We start from the raw sequence: 18,747 nt of genomic DNA on the forward strand, positions 1-18,747 counted from the left end.
CTCAGAGGGAGGACTCCTCACACTTCCCCTGCTCCAGCGTGGATCCCTCCCCCGGGAGACAGCCCTCCACAAACTTCAACATGAGTTCTTCCCACGGGCTGTGGTTCTTCACTAACTGTTCCTTCAGGAACAGGCTGCTCCGACGTGGATCCCCACGAGGTCACAAGTCCTGCCAGCAAACCTGCTCCAGTGTGGGCTCCTATCTCCACTGGCTTCCTACAGGTCCTGACAGAAGCCTGATAGAGCGCACGCATCCCACCGGGTCAGAGCCTCTTTTGGGCATCCACCTGCTCAGATGTGGGATCCTCCATGGGCTGCAGGTGGATCTCTGCTCTGCCTGTAGAACCCCATAGGCTGCAAGGTCACAGCTGCCTCACCATGGTCTGCACCACGGGCTGCAGGGGAATCTCTGGTCTGGTTCCTGGAGCACCTCCTGCCCCTCCTTCTTCACTGACCTTGGTATCTGCAGGGCTGTTTCTTTTGACTATTCTCACTCCTCTCTCCAGCTACAACTGCTCTTGTTCAGTAACTTCCCCCCACTTCTTACATCTATTATCCCAGAGGCGCTACCACCATTACTGATTGGCTTGGCCTTGACCAGCAATGTGTCCGTCCTGGATCCATCTGGCACTGGCTGTGTCACATGTGGGGGAAACTTCTGGCACCATCTCACAGAACCCACCCCTGAAGCCACCCACTATCAATACCTGATATACAGATCCAGTACAACAGTAATCCAGATCTATTTGAAATCAGCACGTACCATCAGCCTTCTTTGGTTTCCTATTCTCCAAGGAATGCCACTTACTGGATCTAACAAATTAAAGCCAGATATTTGAAGTCTGGTTTGCAGGCACAATGACTGAAACAAAAAATCTATTGAGAGGACTACAAAGTTTTTCAGAGTAGTTCCCACATTAAACATGGCTCTGGGAAGCCTGTCCCACTGCCAGCCTGGCTGTGTCCCACTGACTGTTCACTGTGTTTCTACAATGACATTTCAGTTCAAAAGCACTTCTGAAATGCATCCCCCTGCTTACTGCATGTGACTCCGTGACACAAGCCAGTCTTGGAGTGCACTGAGTGGATTCCTTTCAGATTAACAGGAAAACGAACTGTAGGAATAGCCCTTAATGTACTCCATGGGCTATCAGGCCCTCAGCCCATGTGCTCAGGCTGGAACCAGGTGCATGTAAAACCCCTGATGGGTCAGACCTCCAGCATCACCTGCTTCATGCTACAGACTCTCACAGCTGTTGACCCCGATCACCACAGCAATCCCGCTCTGCTCTGCGTGACTGGGAATTGGGACACCTGCGTGTGCCCATACAGGCAATCCAGGGCAGCAAAGCAGGAAGTGCAGCAGGGACCAATTTACTGCTGGATGGTCAAAGCTTCACCGACTTTGATCCTCTCCAACCACGGAACAGCCTGTGGAGGTGGTAGCTCATGCAGTGCTCTCTGAGGCACTTCTTACTCTCCTGAGGAAGAGGGAATTAATACTCACAGGCCCAAGGAGGGGGATCTCAGACCTTCCCTGGGACTGGCAGGAGGCACAGTCTCATGTTGAGACAAATTCTTCAGGCAGTGCAGAGGCAGGCGATCCAGCTCAGCAAACAGCTGGGGCTGCAGGAGCAAGGAGAGCTTTGGGCCAGTAAGAGGTGTGAGCATTCCAAAGCACTCCGTAATGTTCCTAATAATCCAAAGCACTTAAAAATACACTTCAGTACTTACTGTCAGATTAATTTATTAGCAGAAAACATGTTTTGCTGTAAGGCAGACAATTAACAGTGAATTTCTGTAATTCTTGGTCAAGAGGCCAAATTATTACTGATAGTTAATACCTGCAATTAAAATGATTGTTCTGAAATGAATGGAAGAGACACAAAATGCACATGGAAATTTCATACAGCATATAAAATATATAACTTTAACATTTCTTGAGTAAATACTTTGTAATTTTTATGTAAGAAACAAACATCCTAGAGCTCATCTGCAAAATAAGCACTGCAGGAGATGTCCAATCTTCCATGGCTCTCCCTTGTAAGCAGACAAGCACAGCAGCACCTACAGAGTCCACAGGCTGAGAGAGAAACCCCATTCACATTGTTCCTGTTGGCCAAGATATAGCCTCTACTTTGTAATTCCAGTAAAAATTGAAGAAGTAGGGTTATATTGATAATCAGAGCCTACAGAAATTTGTGAGCACCTGGAGGAATCTGTAGAATACAGCAAGACGCAAATAAAGCCAGGCTTCCAAGCCTTCAGCCTTACAAGCAATTGCAAGTTTCACAGAAAATTTTGTAAAAAAATCCTCTTTTAAAAAAAAAGTTATTTAAAGTAAAGGTAGAATCTTAAGTCCTCCTGAAGTACAGGTTACCAGCAGTGTTTACTGCAGTGTAATTATTTCATGTGCGTGATATTTGACTTGTATCTTGACCACTTCTCTGTGTATCCGGGCCACCTATAATGTTTCAGGGACTTTTTGATTTCAGCTGTTCATATAAAGACACAGATTTTACTGATTGTAATACCAGCAGACTGATCAGTATAAAACTGGAAGAGGATCAAACTTAAACCTGGCCCTGTTTTTTTCCTTGCTTCTACCTCAAGTATAAGAGTATTGCCAGTGGATTATGGAAACCAGAAGGTTTCAGTGGGTGGAGTAGGGCAGACTTTAATTTGGGCAATGATCTGTCGAAAAAGCCAAGAGTAATTATTCTAACACAAAATGCTTATAAAAAGTGAGGAGGACATATGTCGAAGTAAGATATTTATGATTTAAAAACCCATTATGAAACTCCAACATTTGACTTTATCCTCATATGAAAGATGCAAACAGTGAAACTATAGAATCCTTGATCAGAGAAAAAACCTGTCTTTCTGAGGTTTATACAGCACCCAGATCAACAACTTAATCCCCTTGCAGCTGGATCTGCTCATCCTAGATTCAGTACCTAGGTTCCTCAGCACTGGATTACAAAACCTGGTGAAGTGGCAGCTCAGCAATTTCCCCATGAGCTACGGTGAGAAAGCAGTCTTTTGAGGTGTGATGCAAAAATGGATTTCACCATCATGACCTTAAGTTGACAAAGAGGGTCAGATTTTTCTCTTTCGCTCTCTACCTGGTTCTGGGAAAGGAAGCTGTATGCATCCTGCTTGGCAAGGCAGCAGTGGTGAAGGAGGTCAGCCTGGTGAGATTGCTGCTGCCAGCCCTGCATGTACCACATTCAACCAACAGCCCTGAAGTAGCCTTCACTCTTACTAGGCTCAGAGAAACAGCAGCTTCTCCAGCTTCAGGAAGAGTGAATTCTCATGATGGTAAGAGGATATAAGCATTCCCCAGTTCTAAAGTCCATGTACTCAAGAATGAAGCTATGCTATGAGCCATGGGGAAGCACAGCTCCTTCCTGCAGCTCCAAGCGTCAAGAACTGTACCTTAAATTACAGGACCACTATACAAACTGGGTGAGCACAAATTCCATATAATAATATCACTTTAAGGGTGCTCTGCACACTATCCAATCACAGCTTTGCTGTCTAGTTCCAAGCTTTTCCAAAACCTAAAAGAAACAAAGACAACTTACAGCAGTATCTTAAGACATGATTCCCCTTCCAGGACCTTAAGGAGGGCAGCAAAGACAAAATGCATGAAAGAACTGGAAAAGGGCTGTTCATGTATCCTACCAGCAGCAGCAGAAAAAAGTGTTATGGTATTTGCACTTGAGAGCTCAGCAGAGGAGTTAACAAAAGGTCTTGAGGCATTTGTTAAAACAAACAGCTAGAGGTCAGATTCAAAGCAGGAAACAGATGGGAATCAGGAGAGAGACCTCTCAAAAGATGGGTACAACTCACTGTTCTGGTTACCCATTACCTACCCCCTCAAAACTAGCAAAAGCACTAGACTGCAGTTTCACTGCTGTTTTAATGTCACCCTTGCTCAACATTAAAGATTGGCACCTGAAAAGATTTGGACTATTGCACTGGTACAAATCATCCTATCTCAGAAACAACAGGACACTGGCAATTTATTCACCTCTGTAGTCCTAGAAGCCTGTTAGTGAAGATTAACAAAACCAAACCACTAGCAATCTTCACATTTATGTAGGGGCCAGTGAGATGCATACAGCCAAATGCTTTTAGGCCTGCATCCAGAAGCTGAGAAAAACGAAAGCTAATCTTTTTCTTCATTAAAACATATGGACTGCACTTGAGGAAGGACACAAAGCAGCAAGGCAAGTACCACGAAACAACTGCTGCTATGGTAGGTGGAAGACAGTGTGTATGAGAGACAAGATTGATATCCAAATCATTTACCTAACAATGATTGCTATCCCAATGGCTTTGTGTCTATTCTATTGCAGAGCAGACTGAGAAGCAAAAGCCACTTTCAGGAACAGAAACAGTTGCTGGTGCTTATTTATCTACCATTTCCTAGAAGATCCCCTTGACCATTGTATTTGAAGAACTAGGGCTTATTTCTGCATTTTGCTAGTCCAGAACTTAGAAATCCATTCCCTCGACCCATACACCAAGCAAATAAGACATCATTTTACTCTTACTCTGATCTATCAGCAACAAACTTTCAGTATTTTTTTTAATGTGTTAACAATGATCAGCCACCCAGTTACTTTCACAGAAAATACAAGCAGCATTTTTTCGCCAGGAGCTTCTAAATTAAAAAGACCTTCAGGTAATTCCATAAAACATTAAAGACATCATAAATAAACGTATTTTAAAATTCACTTTCCAAACAATAAATAAAACTGTTCCTTATTTGAAAGTGCAAACAGGCTGTATTATAAAAAGTATGAAGCAAGACTGCAGAAGTGCTTAATTATTCAATAGTGACCAAGACACAGTTTCTTGTTTTGGTGCAGCTGGTCATCCAGCGATTTTGTTTTCTGGACCCCATCTAAAGAAAAAAATATGTGTCAAACATTAATACAAGAGCAAGTATAGTCTAAATACTCAACACAGACAGGCACACTGGAGTAACACTGGAGGTGGGCAGGGGATGGAGTTCCCTCACAGAGGAACACACAGTAAGCACAGCTAAGAGGAACATACTAAGAAAAGAGAGCAACTTAAAACAGTTCAGTGTTGAAAATGCAAGCACACCATACTAAAACATTAGAGAAATGAGCCTCGTTAAAGGTCATCAAACAAAGTACCCCAGGATGAATTTTTCTCCAGCTGGGTCTAAAAACCATTAACAGAGGAAGGAACAAACAAGCCCTAACATTTTGCAGTGATCACTAGTGGCATAAACACTGCTCTGAGCCCTTCCCTCCCCCCTTTCCCCCAGCCCATAAGGAAATAGCTAATGAAGAGACTTCTCCACGGAGTGCGTGGCTATTGTGTGCCACAAAACACACCTTCAGTCTTTTCTAATGCCCCTATCACGGTAGTCAGTGCTTTGAGCAACTGCCAACTCCCTATCTTTACACTCTGTATCTTCCTGCTCACGGCACAAAAATTATTTAGCTGCTTTTTCCACGTTATTTTCCCCTCTTGGTGAGAAACATTTTAAGGATTGGTAGTTGACAGAAGATCCCTTTGGCGGGTCCCTTTTATAGCAAAAAAAGGCTTCAAAGAAAGACTTATCTTAACTCTGTTTTCAGGAGATGACAGCTCCCTTGCTACAAAGGGTGTGCAATGACAAGGATATTGTGAACTTTATATTATACATGTGTATATACACACAAATACATAAGAAGCACTGAAATGTTCTGCAGAACATATTTAAATGACTTGGAGGAGTCCGATTTCTCCTGAAAAATAATGGCACTCTTTATAGAACACAATATATAAAGTCTTTATAGAACAAAATCTAAAACATGATGAAGTAGTCTGAAATGATCTATATGCAAAACAGCATGGCAATGACCTTGATAACTGCATTACTAGATTTTGTGACGTGTGTGTCAATGCCAAGCATTGGTTAAAACAAGCTTGGTTTTGACTTACAGTTGGTTCATCTACTTATTCGAAAAACTCAGAGAAGTTTTCATAGCAAAATTTAACTCAGTGAAAACAAGATTAACTAAGACTAATCAATCACAGAGGAATTCAGGTTCGTTTAAAACGTGATCTCACTTATTGACTTCAGTCATAAAATGAATTAATGAGAAAATACTTACTTTCCCTGGCTGTAGGGTCATGGAATTCAAGGGCATTAGAGTACAATGGATTTAGTTGCCACTGATAAAAGAAGAAGAAAACATTTACTTATTCCAGAAGACAGAATAAGGAGCAAAGGGAGGAAAGAAAAGTACCCTAAAGACCTACACTGTGAGGCATGACTGGGGGTGAGGTGAGAAATGAAGGGCTCCCCCTTGAACACACACTTGCTTTGAGGATAACTAACTGATAAGGAATGTGTAGACATTTACTCCCTTGAGAAGGGGAAATGAGCCTGTTCAACAGTGCTGCAGTTCATCATGGTGAGCACTGAGTGCAGGTGCACTTGGCTGCCTTCAAAATGCACTGCAGCTCTTTCAGGAGCTGCTGGAAGGGCCAACAAAATCATGCAGTGATCTCCCACATCAGCTGCCATGCTGTGACAGGGGAGGCTTTGGAGAACTTCAGAGCACGAAGAGACCACCTCAAACTACAGCAAAAAAGGAAGAGGGAAATCTCCACTGTAGATACAGAAAATAGAGACATTTGGCTCCACCATCTGCCATATGGCACAGTACTTCTCCCCAGTACTGGGACAGAGCAACCTCTCAATTCCATTCACCTGACTTGACAGCACAGTGCTCCCCTATGCTGGCTGCTGATGACTGCTCACTCTACTCTCCCATCACTTCTGCCCACAGTTTTTAGAATATACTATATTTAGACACTTACTGTAAATTTGCTTACACCCTCAAGTTCACCAAACTTCATATAGGATATGTCTGCTTTCTTTTTTCCAGCATCAACATCTCCTGCATAGATCTGCTTGATACCAGCCCCTTTAATTAAAGGGACACATTCATCACATGGACACTTTGTCACAAATATCATGCTTCTCTCGTCTGGCTTTATTTCTCGACATCTACAAGCAGTCAGAAAACAGAATTTCAGAGTTCGTATCTTGATGGCTTTGAATTGTGACAAACTTGACACCTCAGAAGAGGAAGCAAAGAAGTGTTATCTACTCTCAGAAGCATCTTATTCCTTATCAAGTGCACAAGTACACAATGATACCTGGTTTGGTTTTACTATCTGTGAACAAAACACTCATTCCATGTCTCCACACATATCATTGCTGGAAGCCTCATCAACTGCCACACTTCTGTATTTCAGGTTATAGCATGGTCTAGCAGGAAGCAGAGGCAGTAGATTGTATTGAATAGTAACTGAAGGAGTGAATATCCTTCAAAAACCAGGTTCACTTGAGAAGTCCGAAGAAACCCCAGGAGTTGGCTGGTTTCCACACACATCCAAGTTCTACATCATAGGCATAAACAAAGCTGTGATTGCAACCCACACTTCATCACCATTGTCCTGGTGTTGGCTGCCACAAAGTTAATTTCTTCTCAGTAGCTGGTACAGTGCTGTGCTTTGGATTTAGTAGGAGAATAATGTTGATAACACACTGACGTTTTAGTTGTTGCTAAGAAGTGCTTACTCTGAAGCAAGCACTTTTTTTGTGCCTCATATTCTGCCAATAAGGAGCTGCACAAGAAGGCGGATGTGTGACCCAAATCGACCAAAAGGATATTCCATACCACAGTGTCATGTCCAGTATGTAAACTGGGGGAATTACCCAGAGGGGGTCTGGCATTGATCAGTGAATGGTGAGCAATTGCATCATGCATCACTTGTTTTTTCCTTATTAGTATTACTATTATTATAATATCTTAATTTGTTTCAATTATTAAACTGTTCTCATCTCAACCCGTAAGTTTTACTTTTGATTCTCCTCCCCGTTCCACCAGGAGAGGGAGGGAGAGCCAGCAGCTGTGCAGTGCTCAGATGCCAGCTGGGCTTAAACCATGACACGCATTTGCCATGGAATTCTTTCTGAACCATCTCATTCTTTTCAGTGGTAAAAATAAGCCCATTTACCTGAATGTCAAGGCGTTCTGCTCCGCATGTATAATATATCTGAACTTTCTGATTTCACGATCTTTTTGCTTATCATCCATGTGTGGAAAATCAGCATATTCAGATCCAACAGGAAAGGCATTGTAACCACAGCCTACAAAGTACATTGCTCCTGTTCCATCACAGCTTCTCTGCAACAGTAAGCAAAGCACCAAATTTGGAGGTATTTAAACTGTTCTCAGTCAAAGTGCTGTGCAATGTATGCTGTCACATTATCAGTTCAGCCAAGTTACAGCAGTTGAAAGAGAGCTCAGCTCTTGCAAACTGCTCCATGTCTGTATGGAGCTTTTCCACCGGGCTCTGTAGGACCCACACAGACAAAGTGTAACGTCTCGGTTATGCTGCATCAGGCTTTAGAGGCTTTCCTTTTGGCAAGTAATACTGATAGCAGTGACAAGAAATCTGAAGGACTTAGTCTGCAATGTATAAAATTAAAGACAACTGGAGTTCATCCCTGATGTGCCAGAGATGGTGTTTCATCTCCCTCTCAACAGACCAGCGACCAGTGGGCCGATAAGTAGCAAACAGCAATTGAAACCAGAACAAGAAACAAAACAGCAGTAAGCAGCTGATGACTGGATGCTAAAAACAAATTAAGAGTATGCTGCACCTGCATGAAGAATGAGGCTTCCTGGGACTGGTAACATGCATAATGAGAGACATAAAGAAATGAAACATTTATGTTTGGATGGGAAAAAGCACCGTAACAATATCTGCAGAAAAATACCACTTTCATGCAAAAAGGAAAGTGCTAAAGCCAGTACAGCATTTCAAGTACAACAAATATCCTCAAGAGATTGTCAGGCTATAATTGCACTGAGACCTCTCCAAAAAAAAGCTGCAAAGAGGGATCATGCAGAGTAGGCACATGCTGCCCAATCAGCAGCTGTGGCAAAACCCTGTAGCCAGGATACCTGGAATAACTGACAATGACTAGGGAAGCAGGCACACTGAAAGTCCAGGTGGAGATACTGTAGTAGTTACTAAAATCATTTATATTTCCCCTTCATCTAAAAGCATAACAGTGAACTAGTCATTAACTTAGTTACTAAAGCATGAGAAGCGCAAGCTTTCTATAGTGCTGTGTGTTTGCATGAAAAACAGAGGTGTATAATGGTAAATAAAAAGTTCAAAGCAAGTGTATGAGTTTTGAGTGCAAGAAAAAGTAACTTTTTCAATACTTACTGATTTTTCTTCTGCCCAAATAATAGCTCCAACTCCTGTCTTATGATCCTCTAAAATACATAACATTTTAGGAGTAAATAACAAATAAAACAGTTCCGAATTACCTATACATTAACATATGACATCCTAGAGCAAGGAATAACATTTATTGTTGCTTTGTGGACAGGAGGAAAGAAATGCAGAAAGATTAAGAGCTTTGAAATCATATGAGTCTCCTGTAAAAGCAGGGTGTGCTTTAACTGCAAGGCAGTCATTCTGAGACTTAGTTGTGTACATTTGTTTGAAAATGCAACAAAGCAACCAACACATAGGTAAGAAAATGTGTGCCAAGAATGTACGTGGACAGGTTCACTGATGTGAGACAGCAAACTAATAAAAACCTTCTTATTGTTTACTACTTAATTACTTTATTTCTGCCATTCTTTTAAGTTTATGGTTCTGCAGTCTGAATTCCTATCAAAATTAGTTGTATTTTATACCCAATTCAGAGACAAAATATTAACCACTGGATTTTGGGGTGTGTGTTATATCACCACTGCAGGAAAACTGGTACCCAACTTTCATTATGTGACTTGGAAGGTTTTTATGGAACCTGGAAATCCTCCACAGTAGCGACATGAGAGTCTTGACCAATTAAAACAGAGCATATCAAGGAGAAAAAAATGTTTCAGGCTTCCATTGATCGATATTGTAGAACACACTCTTTCTATTAATCATTTCCATCATCCTTAGCATCACTACCATATTGAATCACTCAAAAAGGGTCTTTCCTGCCAAAGATATATTTTATGGAAACTTTTTTTATATTCTGTATATTTATTAGTCATTGATGAAGTGATGAAAATGATAATCACTGATTATCATCAGCACATAGAAAATATGCTATGATCTTGCTCCCCTTATATCCATCTATATAATAATGTGAAGCATCTAAATATGGGGGGGCCCGCTATTTGTTTTAATTTCATTACAGGATTAATGAAATTAATCCTGTGGAATTAATTAAAGTGGAATAAGAGTTTCCTCAAAAAACAGACCTGAGTCCAGGGTAAAAACCACACATAAAACTGAATTTTGCTGCCTCAAGAATGAGTACTCAAGCTTGGCCATTCCATCTTGTTCAGTACAACAGTAGTAGTACAAAGAACTCACAACTGGTTCCGTAAAACTTCTGAATTGCATCTAAAAAATGCAACCTCCTCTGCAATTTTTGGAGAGCAAATCTGTGGAGGGTACCTAACTTGATAGGTTGGGTTTGTGTGTGTGTATTGGGGGATTAGTTTTGGTTTAACCTTTATGTATGTACTCTCTATTTGTTTACAATGGTTTAGAAAAAGCAACTATCATATCTGGAGGACAAAAACATCACTAAAGAGTACCACCAAGTTTTAAGTCTTCATATTCTGTTCTCTGGAAGAACTTATTGGTTTACTACGTGGCTACCCAGAGAGAATAAAGTAGCGAACAGAAGTCATCTCTATCAAGAGAGAGTAATAAATATCCTTCCACCCCAGAAGCCTGTACATAAAACTCCAGCATCTGTGCAAAAAAAAAAAAAAATCAGATATATAAGCACTTCTACTAAGAAGATTAGAACTAGGAGACTTGATATAACTGTATTTAATGCCCTGCTGAAAGGATATTATTTCACTGCTTTTTTTCTGAAGTGTACATAATCTGCTTGGAATATTGGCATTTATTTGATAACAGAAGCATCTTGTGAAACCTCAGTAAAAAGAGCCTCAGAGCATCTTGAAGAATGTAAATGTCATTCTGTTCTGTTTTCAGTAGGATGTTGGACACGTTGGTAGGGCAGGGTTTGCCAGCACTGTATGTGAAATACCTGCACTGATTTTCTCTTGGAAAGCTTTCACACACAATACTATGTACCCCTGTGGACTCTCTACTATTACTGCTGCACCTGCTTCACACATGTAGGAATGGAGTTCCACAGCTTGCTCAAGGAAGCATTTGGAAGAATAAGACTGAAATCAGGAACTTTCTCTACCCATGAGACCCATCCTTGTTCCGCTGCTGTAACAACTCACCTGTCCGATACGCAAGGAGCCTGGCTTGTATCATACAGTGCCTTGCAATGTCTTGGGGCAAACACTGCTCGTCTGTTTCATTTGTTCTTGGTGATTCACAATTGTAAAATCCAAAACATCCAAAGACGGGGACACTGGCAGCCACTGTTGCCAAGACCAAGACAAGATCTTTCATATTTTGCCTAAGGTTGCTGAAGTATGGATTTTCACAGAGGTTCTCCAGTCCCATTGTCATCAATATTTGCTTGTGCATTTCCTCATTTGAAATTAGGAATAAGCTTTCATACTCTTTTATTCTCTCTTGTCTACACGCAGTATAAAAGTCAGTATTACAGTCAGGCTGTGATTTTGCTATTTTCTGAATAAAATCAAACTTGGTAGAAGTTTCTTCAATAAACTGCACCATATAGCACACCAAAGGCTGAAGCAGCACGCACACACGAGCACGACTATTTGATTTCAGTCTTTCTACTGCTTTGGCATCTAACTTTGCATCATCAGTACTCGTGGGATTGGATGCCTCGTTTTGCAAGCTGATTTCAGGATCTGCAGGCCAGTAAGAAATCCTGTTCACCCCGGCTGGAAGAGAAGATAATGCAGCAAAAGGAACCATGCGAGTGCAATGGAACGTAAAACTCATATTCAACACACTATTGCCTAACCCTGGTTTTACTTCTCTAAGGCCTAAGTGCTGTTTAAGGTGAGTCCGGACAGAAAAATGCTGGTAGATACAAGTATCAAGGGGTTATCTGGCTTGATAATCAGACTATAGACAAAAATTGGAGTTTCCCAAGTTCTAAGATCTTTGCGAGAGCCTAATTTTGCATCTTACCTACAACAGCTACATTAGCAACACACAAAAAAAGTTAGCACTAATAGATGTTGCTGCTGAGATTAAAAATCAGTATTTGCAGAAGGGGTGTACCAGAATTTCAGGAAGTGAATAATCTGGCATGTCTTCATCTCCCTTGGGAAAAGGAAACCCTTAAGTACTCCCTGTGATTTCTCTCTCTCATAAAAACCACCCTTCCTCCAGTGTTACTAACAAGCCATGGGAAGGCAAGGAAAAATGTAGCAACCTAGGCCTTTTCATCAGGCTTAGGGATGCTCTGGCAAAGTGCAACAGGTACGTCAGAATCTCAGCAGTGCAGCCCACCTGAGAGACAAAGGACCACCAATAATAACAGCTGCACAGAGAAACAGGTTCTCGGGAGCAAACCCTAGTGTCTTGACCATCAGCTCCAGGAGATGTACATTGACTCTTGGAAAATATCAGTGCAGTCTACACAAGTTAGGGACTGGCATTCACAACTGGGAGAGTCCAAAGAGAAAACAGGCTTTCTGACAGCATGCACCATGAGCATAACATTTACTCCTATTCTACTACAGTCATTGCTTACCATTTACAATCATTTTTAAACAAGTTGAACATGGTTTTCTGGAAAAATAAAGATCACAGGTTTTAAGTCTTGATCCATGTTTAATGAGTGCAATCTGGCCAGCATGCAAGTCTGTACTGGAACAATGAAGACCAATAATCTTCATGTTTTTCACCACAACTAGACCACTCTTCTTCACCTACAGAAAAATGCATTACTATTATTATTATTTTACTTTTTTTCAACATGAAGACCACAGAGATGTTAGAGGTCTTCCTTGGGTAACAATAAGCAACCAGCAGCAGAGTTCTTCAGTACAAGTTGTAATATGAACCATTAAACAATCTCTGATACACTTTCCTACACATTTTTTGTTGGTTTTTTTTCCACATGTGCCTGTTAACACCAGTGCTTGTTTCAAACTCCAAATAGGAACTTGTCACAAATTCCTGATTTTTTCTGGTCATTGTTTTGCCCATAACAAAATCCAGAAGGAGTAAAGAAGATTCTATCAATTATAGCTGAAATCCCCTCTGAATCAGCCAGCATCTGGAAATGCTCATAAATTTAATTTCTGTCTTAAGCTTGACCACTGAGGGAGCCAATAGCTTCTCCAGCTTTATTTCAGTCTCTTCTTTAATGGAAATGAATCCTAGTTCTAAAGGATCTTCAATGAAAAAGCTCTGTATACCACATACAAGAGCTATTACAACTGAATTCCCACATATTGTGAGGAAACTGGATACAAGCTAGTTTGATGAAGCTGGTGAAACAGATCTCATTAGACAATCCAGCTGCTACTGAACACTGTTGCCTTAGATCTGTAAATTATTCAGTTGCTTTGTGGTTACAGAAATGAGGCTGTACGAAAGCCCTACCTAAACTCAAGAGCCATTCCTTACTGAATTACTGAATTTCAAACTGCTTTTGAAGTCTGTCTGGTGCTCCTCGTCTACCCTTCTTTTGGATCTAGCACACCAAGCTCTGAAAATTAGGCCTAATTTTCACTCCAGTAATTTTCCTGTCTTTCCTTGCCCTGGCTGATAATGTGCTATGGATCTTAGCATAGGGGTATGCTCTGCAAAATGTAGTAATCATTTTAAATAGTGCAATAAGAAGTCTGATCACAAAAGGAAACACCCTGTCCCAAGACAATCCGAAAATGCCCCTCTACTTTGAAGTGTAACAGTAACAGGCTGCTATTTAGAAGACCCATTCTCAAGCACAGTTTCTTTTCATTGTCACTAGTTACCTCCAAGTCCTTTATCAGCAAACATTTCAAGTAGTTGTGTGCACCTCCACTGTATAAGAGAACTGATCTACTACAATCATGACATTGTAATTCTAAAAGAGTATCTCTACACCATTGACTACATTGACTTTAAAGTCATAATTAGCATACTCACGGTATACACCATTCCTCCTTTGTTATGCTCTTTAAAATACCCACCATTTTTTAGTGCTTGCTTCACCCCTTGGGAATATATCTTGTATTTCAAAGTTTTTCAGAAATAGCATGCTATTCACTCATTTTGCTACTTTTCTCCCACAACTGGATTTTTTTGTACTTCTAAGAAATAACTGCAAAAAGTTTACTAGTTTGTTGTTGTTGGGGGGGGGGTTGGTTTTTTTTTGTCTGGACCATCTGTCATGTAAAGAGCAGTTGGGTTAAGTTCATTGCAGGAGCTGTTCAGAAAGACCAATTAACAGTAAGTATAGACATTTTACCTGTGATTTTTTCCATTGTTCAGACGAGGGAAAGAGCTCCATCCAGAGACTCAGTAAAGTAAAAAGATTGACCTTAGAAAGTCTTGGCATTTGACCTGTCATTTGAAGGAAAAAGGAAATATTTATTAGAGAATATTTATAAAGAAACTCCACATTACTGAACATTGTTTCTCAAGTCTTCTACACCACAGCTGCTACAGAAGCTGGTTCATCAACCCCTTCTGCTGTTTCAGCAGCTAAATCCACATAGTCCTCTTCAGGGCAGTCACTCAGGATGCACACATCTGGATGCAGAGATCAGATCTGTGCAACAAGAGGAAGTGATGAAGCTTTCATTGAAATTCAGTGAATTAATTCTACTAAGAGGTGAAGAGCAGAAATCACAGATCAGATCATCAGATCCCACATAACTGTGCTCAAATGGTTCACAGATGGTTACAGAATCTGAGACATAGCTTCTGATTCAGCTTCAGGCTCACCACAAAAGAGAGCAGAAACACCTAGGCATGCATCATGATCTTACACTGACACCTGCAGCAAGAGGGGATAGAATCATAGAATCAGCTGGGTTGGAAAGGACCTCTGAGATCATCAAGTCCAACCCTTGATCCAACACTGCCGTGGTTACTAGACCATGGCACTAAGTGCCCCATCCAGTCTCATCTTAAAAACCTCCAGGGATGGAGAATCCACCACTTCCCTGGGTAGCCATTGTGAAACCTCCTAGTTACATCAGTTGTGGAGATCCTGCTTCTGGACTTTTACTAACCAGATTTTGGTTAGATTTCTACAAAAATTTAAACCTTTTGCTCAGGCTGTCACTTCTGACAAAATAACCAAAGAGGTGGCAAAGAATCCCTTCTTGGACCACCAACTTGCACTGTGCTGTGCTACTACTCAAAATCTGGATGTGGTCCTGTGAGGATCAGTGCTCAGCAGTACTGAGCATCCCACAAAGGAAAAAGGAGGAAGTACTGCACTGCTCAGCAAAGCTTGCACTGTTCCAGATGTGAAGCTGTCTTGCCTCATACTTGGAAAGAAAGTAATTAAGTCTTCAAAAAAGTTCCAGTCCCTATTTCAGGGGTGCTTACAGAGAGCTGTAATGAACACATATTCCTCTGCAGGTCTCATGTGTGCTGTCTGACAATAGTACTGTTTCTGGTTTTGTCCTTTCCCACAAACGTTACAGTTTTTGCAAAGGGGGAAAAGGCAGAGACAAGAATAGAATACAATAGAGGAAAACATTCTTTAAGTAGTTCCAGCAGTTTGGAAGAGATATAATCACATAATAAGATTGCTTGGGTGGGGGAGAGGGTTCGTTTAATGAGATGTCTGTGAACCAAAACAATTAGGACAGCAGATAAACATATGGAATCCATAACTGAAATACCATTTTCAGACAGTATTTTAGCAGTTTTTTTGACACAGAAGTGTGGGTTTGGAAAGCAAATATAGGCCTGTGAGCAGCACCATCTGATGCCACATTGTTCACTACTCCTTAGGCTGTTCAGCTCTGCTATTCCACTACACACAAGCACTGGAAGGGGTACAAGGTGTGCTCAAAATGTATATGGCAGGCAGCACACACTACTGTCGTAGCACAAGCAGGTACAGTTCCCAGATAGCAGGTTAAAAGAAACAAAGCAACTTATACCAACTCATACATATACCCTCATGGATTACAATTTGACATACAGAGTAGACTTAGAATACACCACAAAAAAGTTTTAATTACTGTTTGTTTTCTTGGACCTAACCTGAATGCAACCTGTCAAAACACATGGGAAGCAAACTGAAGAATGTACATCACAACATCACTGTTGTGAGTTGACATGAATTTGTAATGAGAAGCAGGAGAATATTATGATGAAAAAGGAAAGACCTGTGGTTACAGTTATTATATCTATGTGTTTGTATCTTTACTCACTCAGGTACTTAAACACTCCTTTAGGTTCAACAGAGTGCAAAGATTGCCGATTAAAGTGAACCAGAAAAAGGCAAAAGACATCTTACAGAATTTAAAGCAACTACAGAAGATTGGGGAAGTAGAGGAATCAGGCTCTCTGCTACTGAGAGTAAAACCAAGTATAAAAGGAGTGCTCTTTTCAGGTGTATTAAGCCCACAGCTTCCCTACTTCACACAAAGGTATGATTTTATTCCTCCAGGTTATGAGTCCTGCTTCAGTGAGACAAAGCATGCTCCAGGGAAAGCATGCTGTGAAGGCTAGTGACGAAAACTCCACTGCTCCTGCACTTGCAAGCAAACAGGAGCAGGGCACTGCCCATCCAGACATGGCTCAGATACAGGATTATGCCATGTTTGTAATGCAGAAATTCTTAGTCCAAAGTCTGTAAGGCTTATAAGAAGTGCTTTGACACCATCAAGGAGAAGGATATTGGTGACATCACTGTACTGCCTGGGAAATGGAAACTAAAACCTATTTTCAGTGTTCATCATTTTTGCTTGCTTGGAAGCAGGATTTCCTTAAAACTACGAAGAAACAAAACCCATTTACCCATCAGAGACCTGGCAGCCCTGTCAAGGTGCTTAGTGTGGGAGCCATATATACACCACATCTGTATGAGCACACCACTCCCCGGGACCGCAGCGATGGGATCTATGAAATCTGTCAGAATCTGCTTCATCTGGGCACTCCCAGCCTTGAGAGGAAGTTGCTATTTACTAAATCCATACTTGGGCCCTGCTGTAGGGGTTAGTGAAAACACCCCTTAGAAGGCAAGTGTTCTTATGCACATTGCATTTTATTATCCTTATCAAATATACATGGTATAGGAGAGGAAAAAGAGATCATTGTGATGGGGGTGGGGAAGCAAAATACAAGCTTATGTTATCAAAAGGCCCTTATGGAGAAGGGTGCTGCCAAGCAGGGGTGGGGGAGGAGAGATATATATAGATATATATATATATACTTTCTTGCATATATATGCATATGCTTACATATACTATAATAAGTATATATATATACACTTTATATATATACACTAGATATAGTATACATAAACTATACATAAAGTATATATTCTTATATATAGGTATATATATGCTTATATATACTATACATAAAAGTATATGCATCCTTTATATATCTAAATATATATATACACTTTTTATATATACAGACACACTTTATATGTACATATATAGTGTGTATATATATATATACAGTATATATAGTGTGTATATATGCTCTCTATATATGTATGTTTATGTGTATATATATGTATGCATATATGTGTGTGTATATCTATCTATCTATATCTCCACTGAGGGGCAGGAGAACTCTCTGAAGCAGCAGCAAAGGAGGGGGAAGGAGGGGGCTCCGAACAGCCCCAGGAAGGCGGGAAGAGCCTCCTGAGGAGAGGACAAACCGCGGCATTTCGTTAAACACCTGGGAGCACGCGGCGGGTGAGGAGAGACCCGCGGGAGGCCGGTCAGCGCACACTCCCTCACACCCCCCTGTCCTGTCCTGTCCTGTCCCGCCCCGCCGTCAGCGCGGCGCGGCCACGGCCCCCTCACGGCGGGGCAGGCCCCGGCCCGCCCCCCCCGCAGCCCGGCTCACCGGCCATGCTGTCGGTCTGCGTGCTCGCCGTGCTTGCCGTGGTCGCCGCGTTCGCCCGCGGCCCCCCCGCCGCCGCTTCCTCCGCGCCGTGCATGGGTGCCGGTGCCGCCCGGAGCCCCCCGCCGGCCCCGCTCCGCCTCCATGGCGGCCCCGCCCCCATGGCGGCCCCTCCTCCCGCAGGGCTGTGCCGTCCCCACGGCAACGGCGCTGACGGGCGGGCAGCTCGGCCAATGGGCAGCGGCTACGGAGCGGGGGGCGGAGTTGGCTGGGTGGGGCGGTGGCTCTCGGCGGGGGTCGGGTCGCCCTCGGAAACGGGGTGTTAACGCTGGAGTACGGGGTCAGGGAATGTGCTGAGTTGTAAGGGATTCATACGGATAATCGAAGTCCAACTCCTAGCCCCGTACAGGACAGACCCAAGAGTCACACCATGTGCCTGAGAGCATCGTCCAAACGCTTCTTGAACTCTGTCAGGCTTGGTGCTGTGACCACTTCCCTGGAGAGCCTGTTCCAGTGCCCACTCCCCCTCTGGGTGAAGAACCTTTTCCTGATACCCAGCCTAAAACTCCCCTGTCACAACTTCGTGCCATTCCCTCGGGTCCTGTCACTGGTCACCACAGAGAAGAGATCAGTGCCTGCCCCTCCTCTTCCCCTCATGAGGAAGTTGTGGACTGCAAGGAAGTCTCCCCTCAGTCTCCTCCAGGCTGAGCAGACCAAGTGACCTCACCC

At 42.2% G+C, this 18,747-nt stretch overlaps 1 protein-coding gene across 2 annotated transcripts; it reads right to left on the reverse strand.

The window, feature by feature from the left end:
- Positions 1-1,727: 1,727 nt before the first annotated feature.
- On the reverse strand, positions 1,728-18,148 carry CDADC1 (cytidine and dCMP deaminase domain containing 1). 2 transcript variants are annotated; one of them, XM_027721384.2, is made up of 9 exons: positions 18,022-18,137; positions 14,441-14,535; positions 12,734-12,911; positions 11,334-11,912; positions 9,286-9,335; positions 8,062-8,237; positions 6,856-7,045; positions 6,144-6,204; positions 1,728-4,915 (listed from the first exon to the last, which is right to left on the reverse strand). In XM_027721384.2, the coding sequence occupies exons 1-9, from the start codon at positions 18,113-18,115 to the stop codon at positions 4,842-4,844; spliced, it is 1,497 nt and encodes a 498-aa protein (XP_027577185.1). In that variant the 5' UTR covers positions 18,116-18,137; the 3' UTR covers positions 1,728-4,841. The 2 variants fall into 2 exon arrangements, with proteins under 2 accessions (XP_027577185.1, XP_027577186.1); XM_027721385.1 differs by having other exon boundaries at positions 4,588-4,915; positions 8,062-8,231; positions 18,022-18,148.
- Between the last annotated feature and the right edge of the window lie 599 nt (positions 18,149-18,747).

The sequence above is a fragment of the Pipra filicauda genome, unplaced genomic scaffold (genome assembly GCF_003945595.2).
Source record: "Pipra filicauda isolate LSUMZ 115617 unplaced genomic scaffold, ASM394559v2 scaffold28_size6257848_pilon, whole genome shotgun sequence".
In the NCBI taxonomy this organism is placed as follows: domain Eukaryota; kingdom Metazoa; phylum Chordata; class Aves; order Passeriformes; family Pipridae; genus Pipra; species Pipra filicauda.

Bases quoted from the DNA above. Each gene is read 5' to 3' on its own strand.
- CDADC1 (XM_027721384.2), bottom strand. From the start codon at position 18,115: ATGCACGGCGCGGAGGAAGCGGCGGCGGGGGGGCCGCGGGCGAACGCG. The intron at 8,238-9,285 runs GTAAGTATTGAA...CTTTGCTTACTG, and splicing joins TTTGGGCAGAAGAAAAATCA to TTGCAGAGAAGCTGTGATGG. The intron at 4,916-6,143 runs GTAAGTATTTTC...TTTTTTCTTTAG, and splicing joins TGACCCTACAGCCAGGGAAA to ATGGGGTCCAGAAAACAAAA.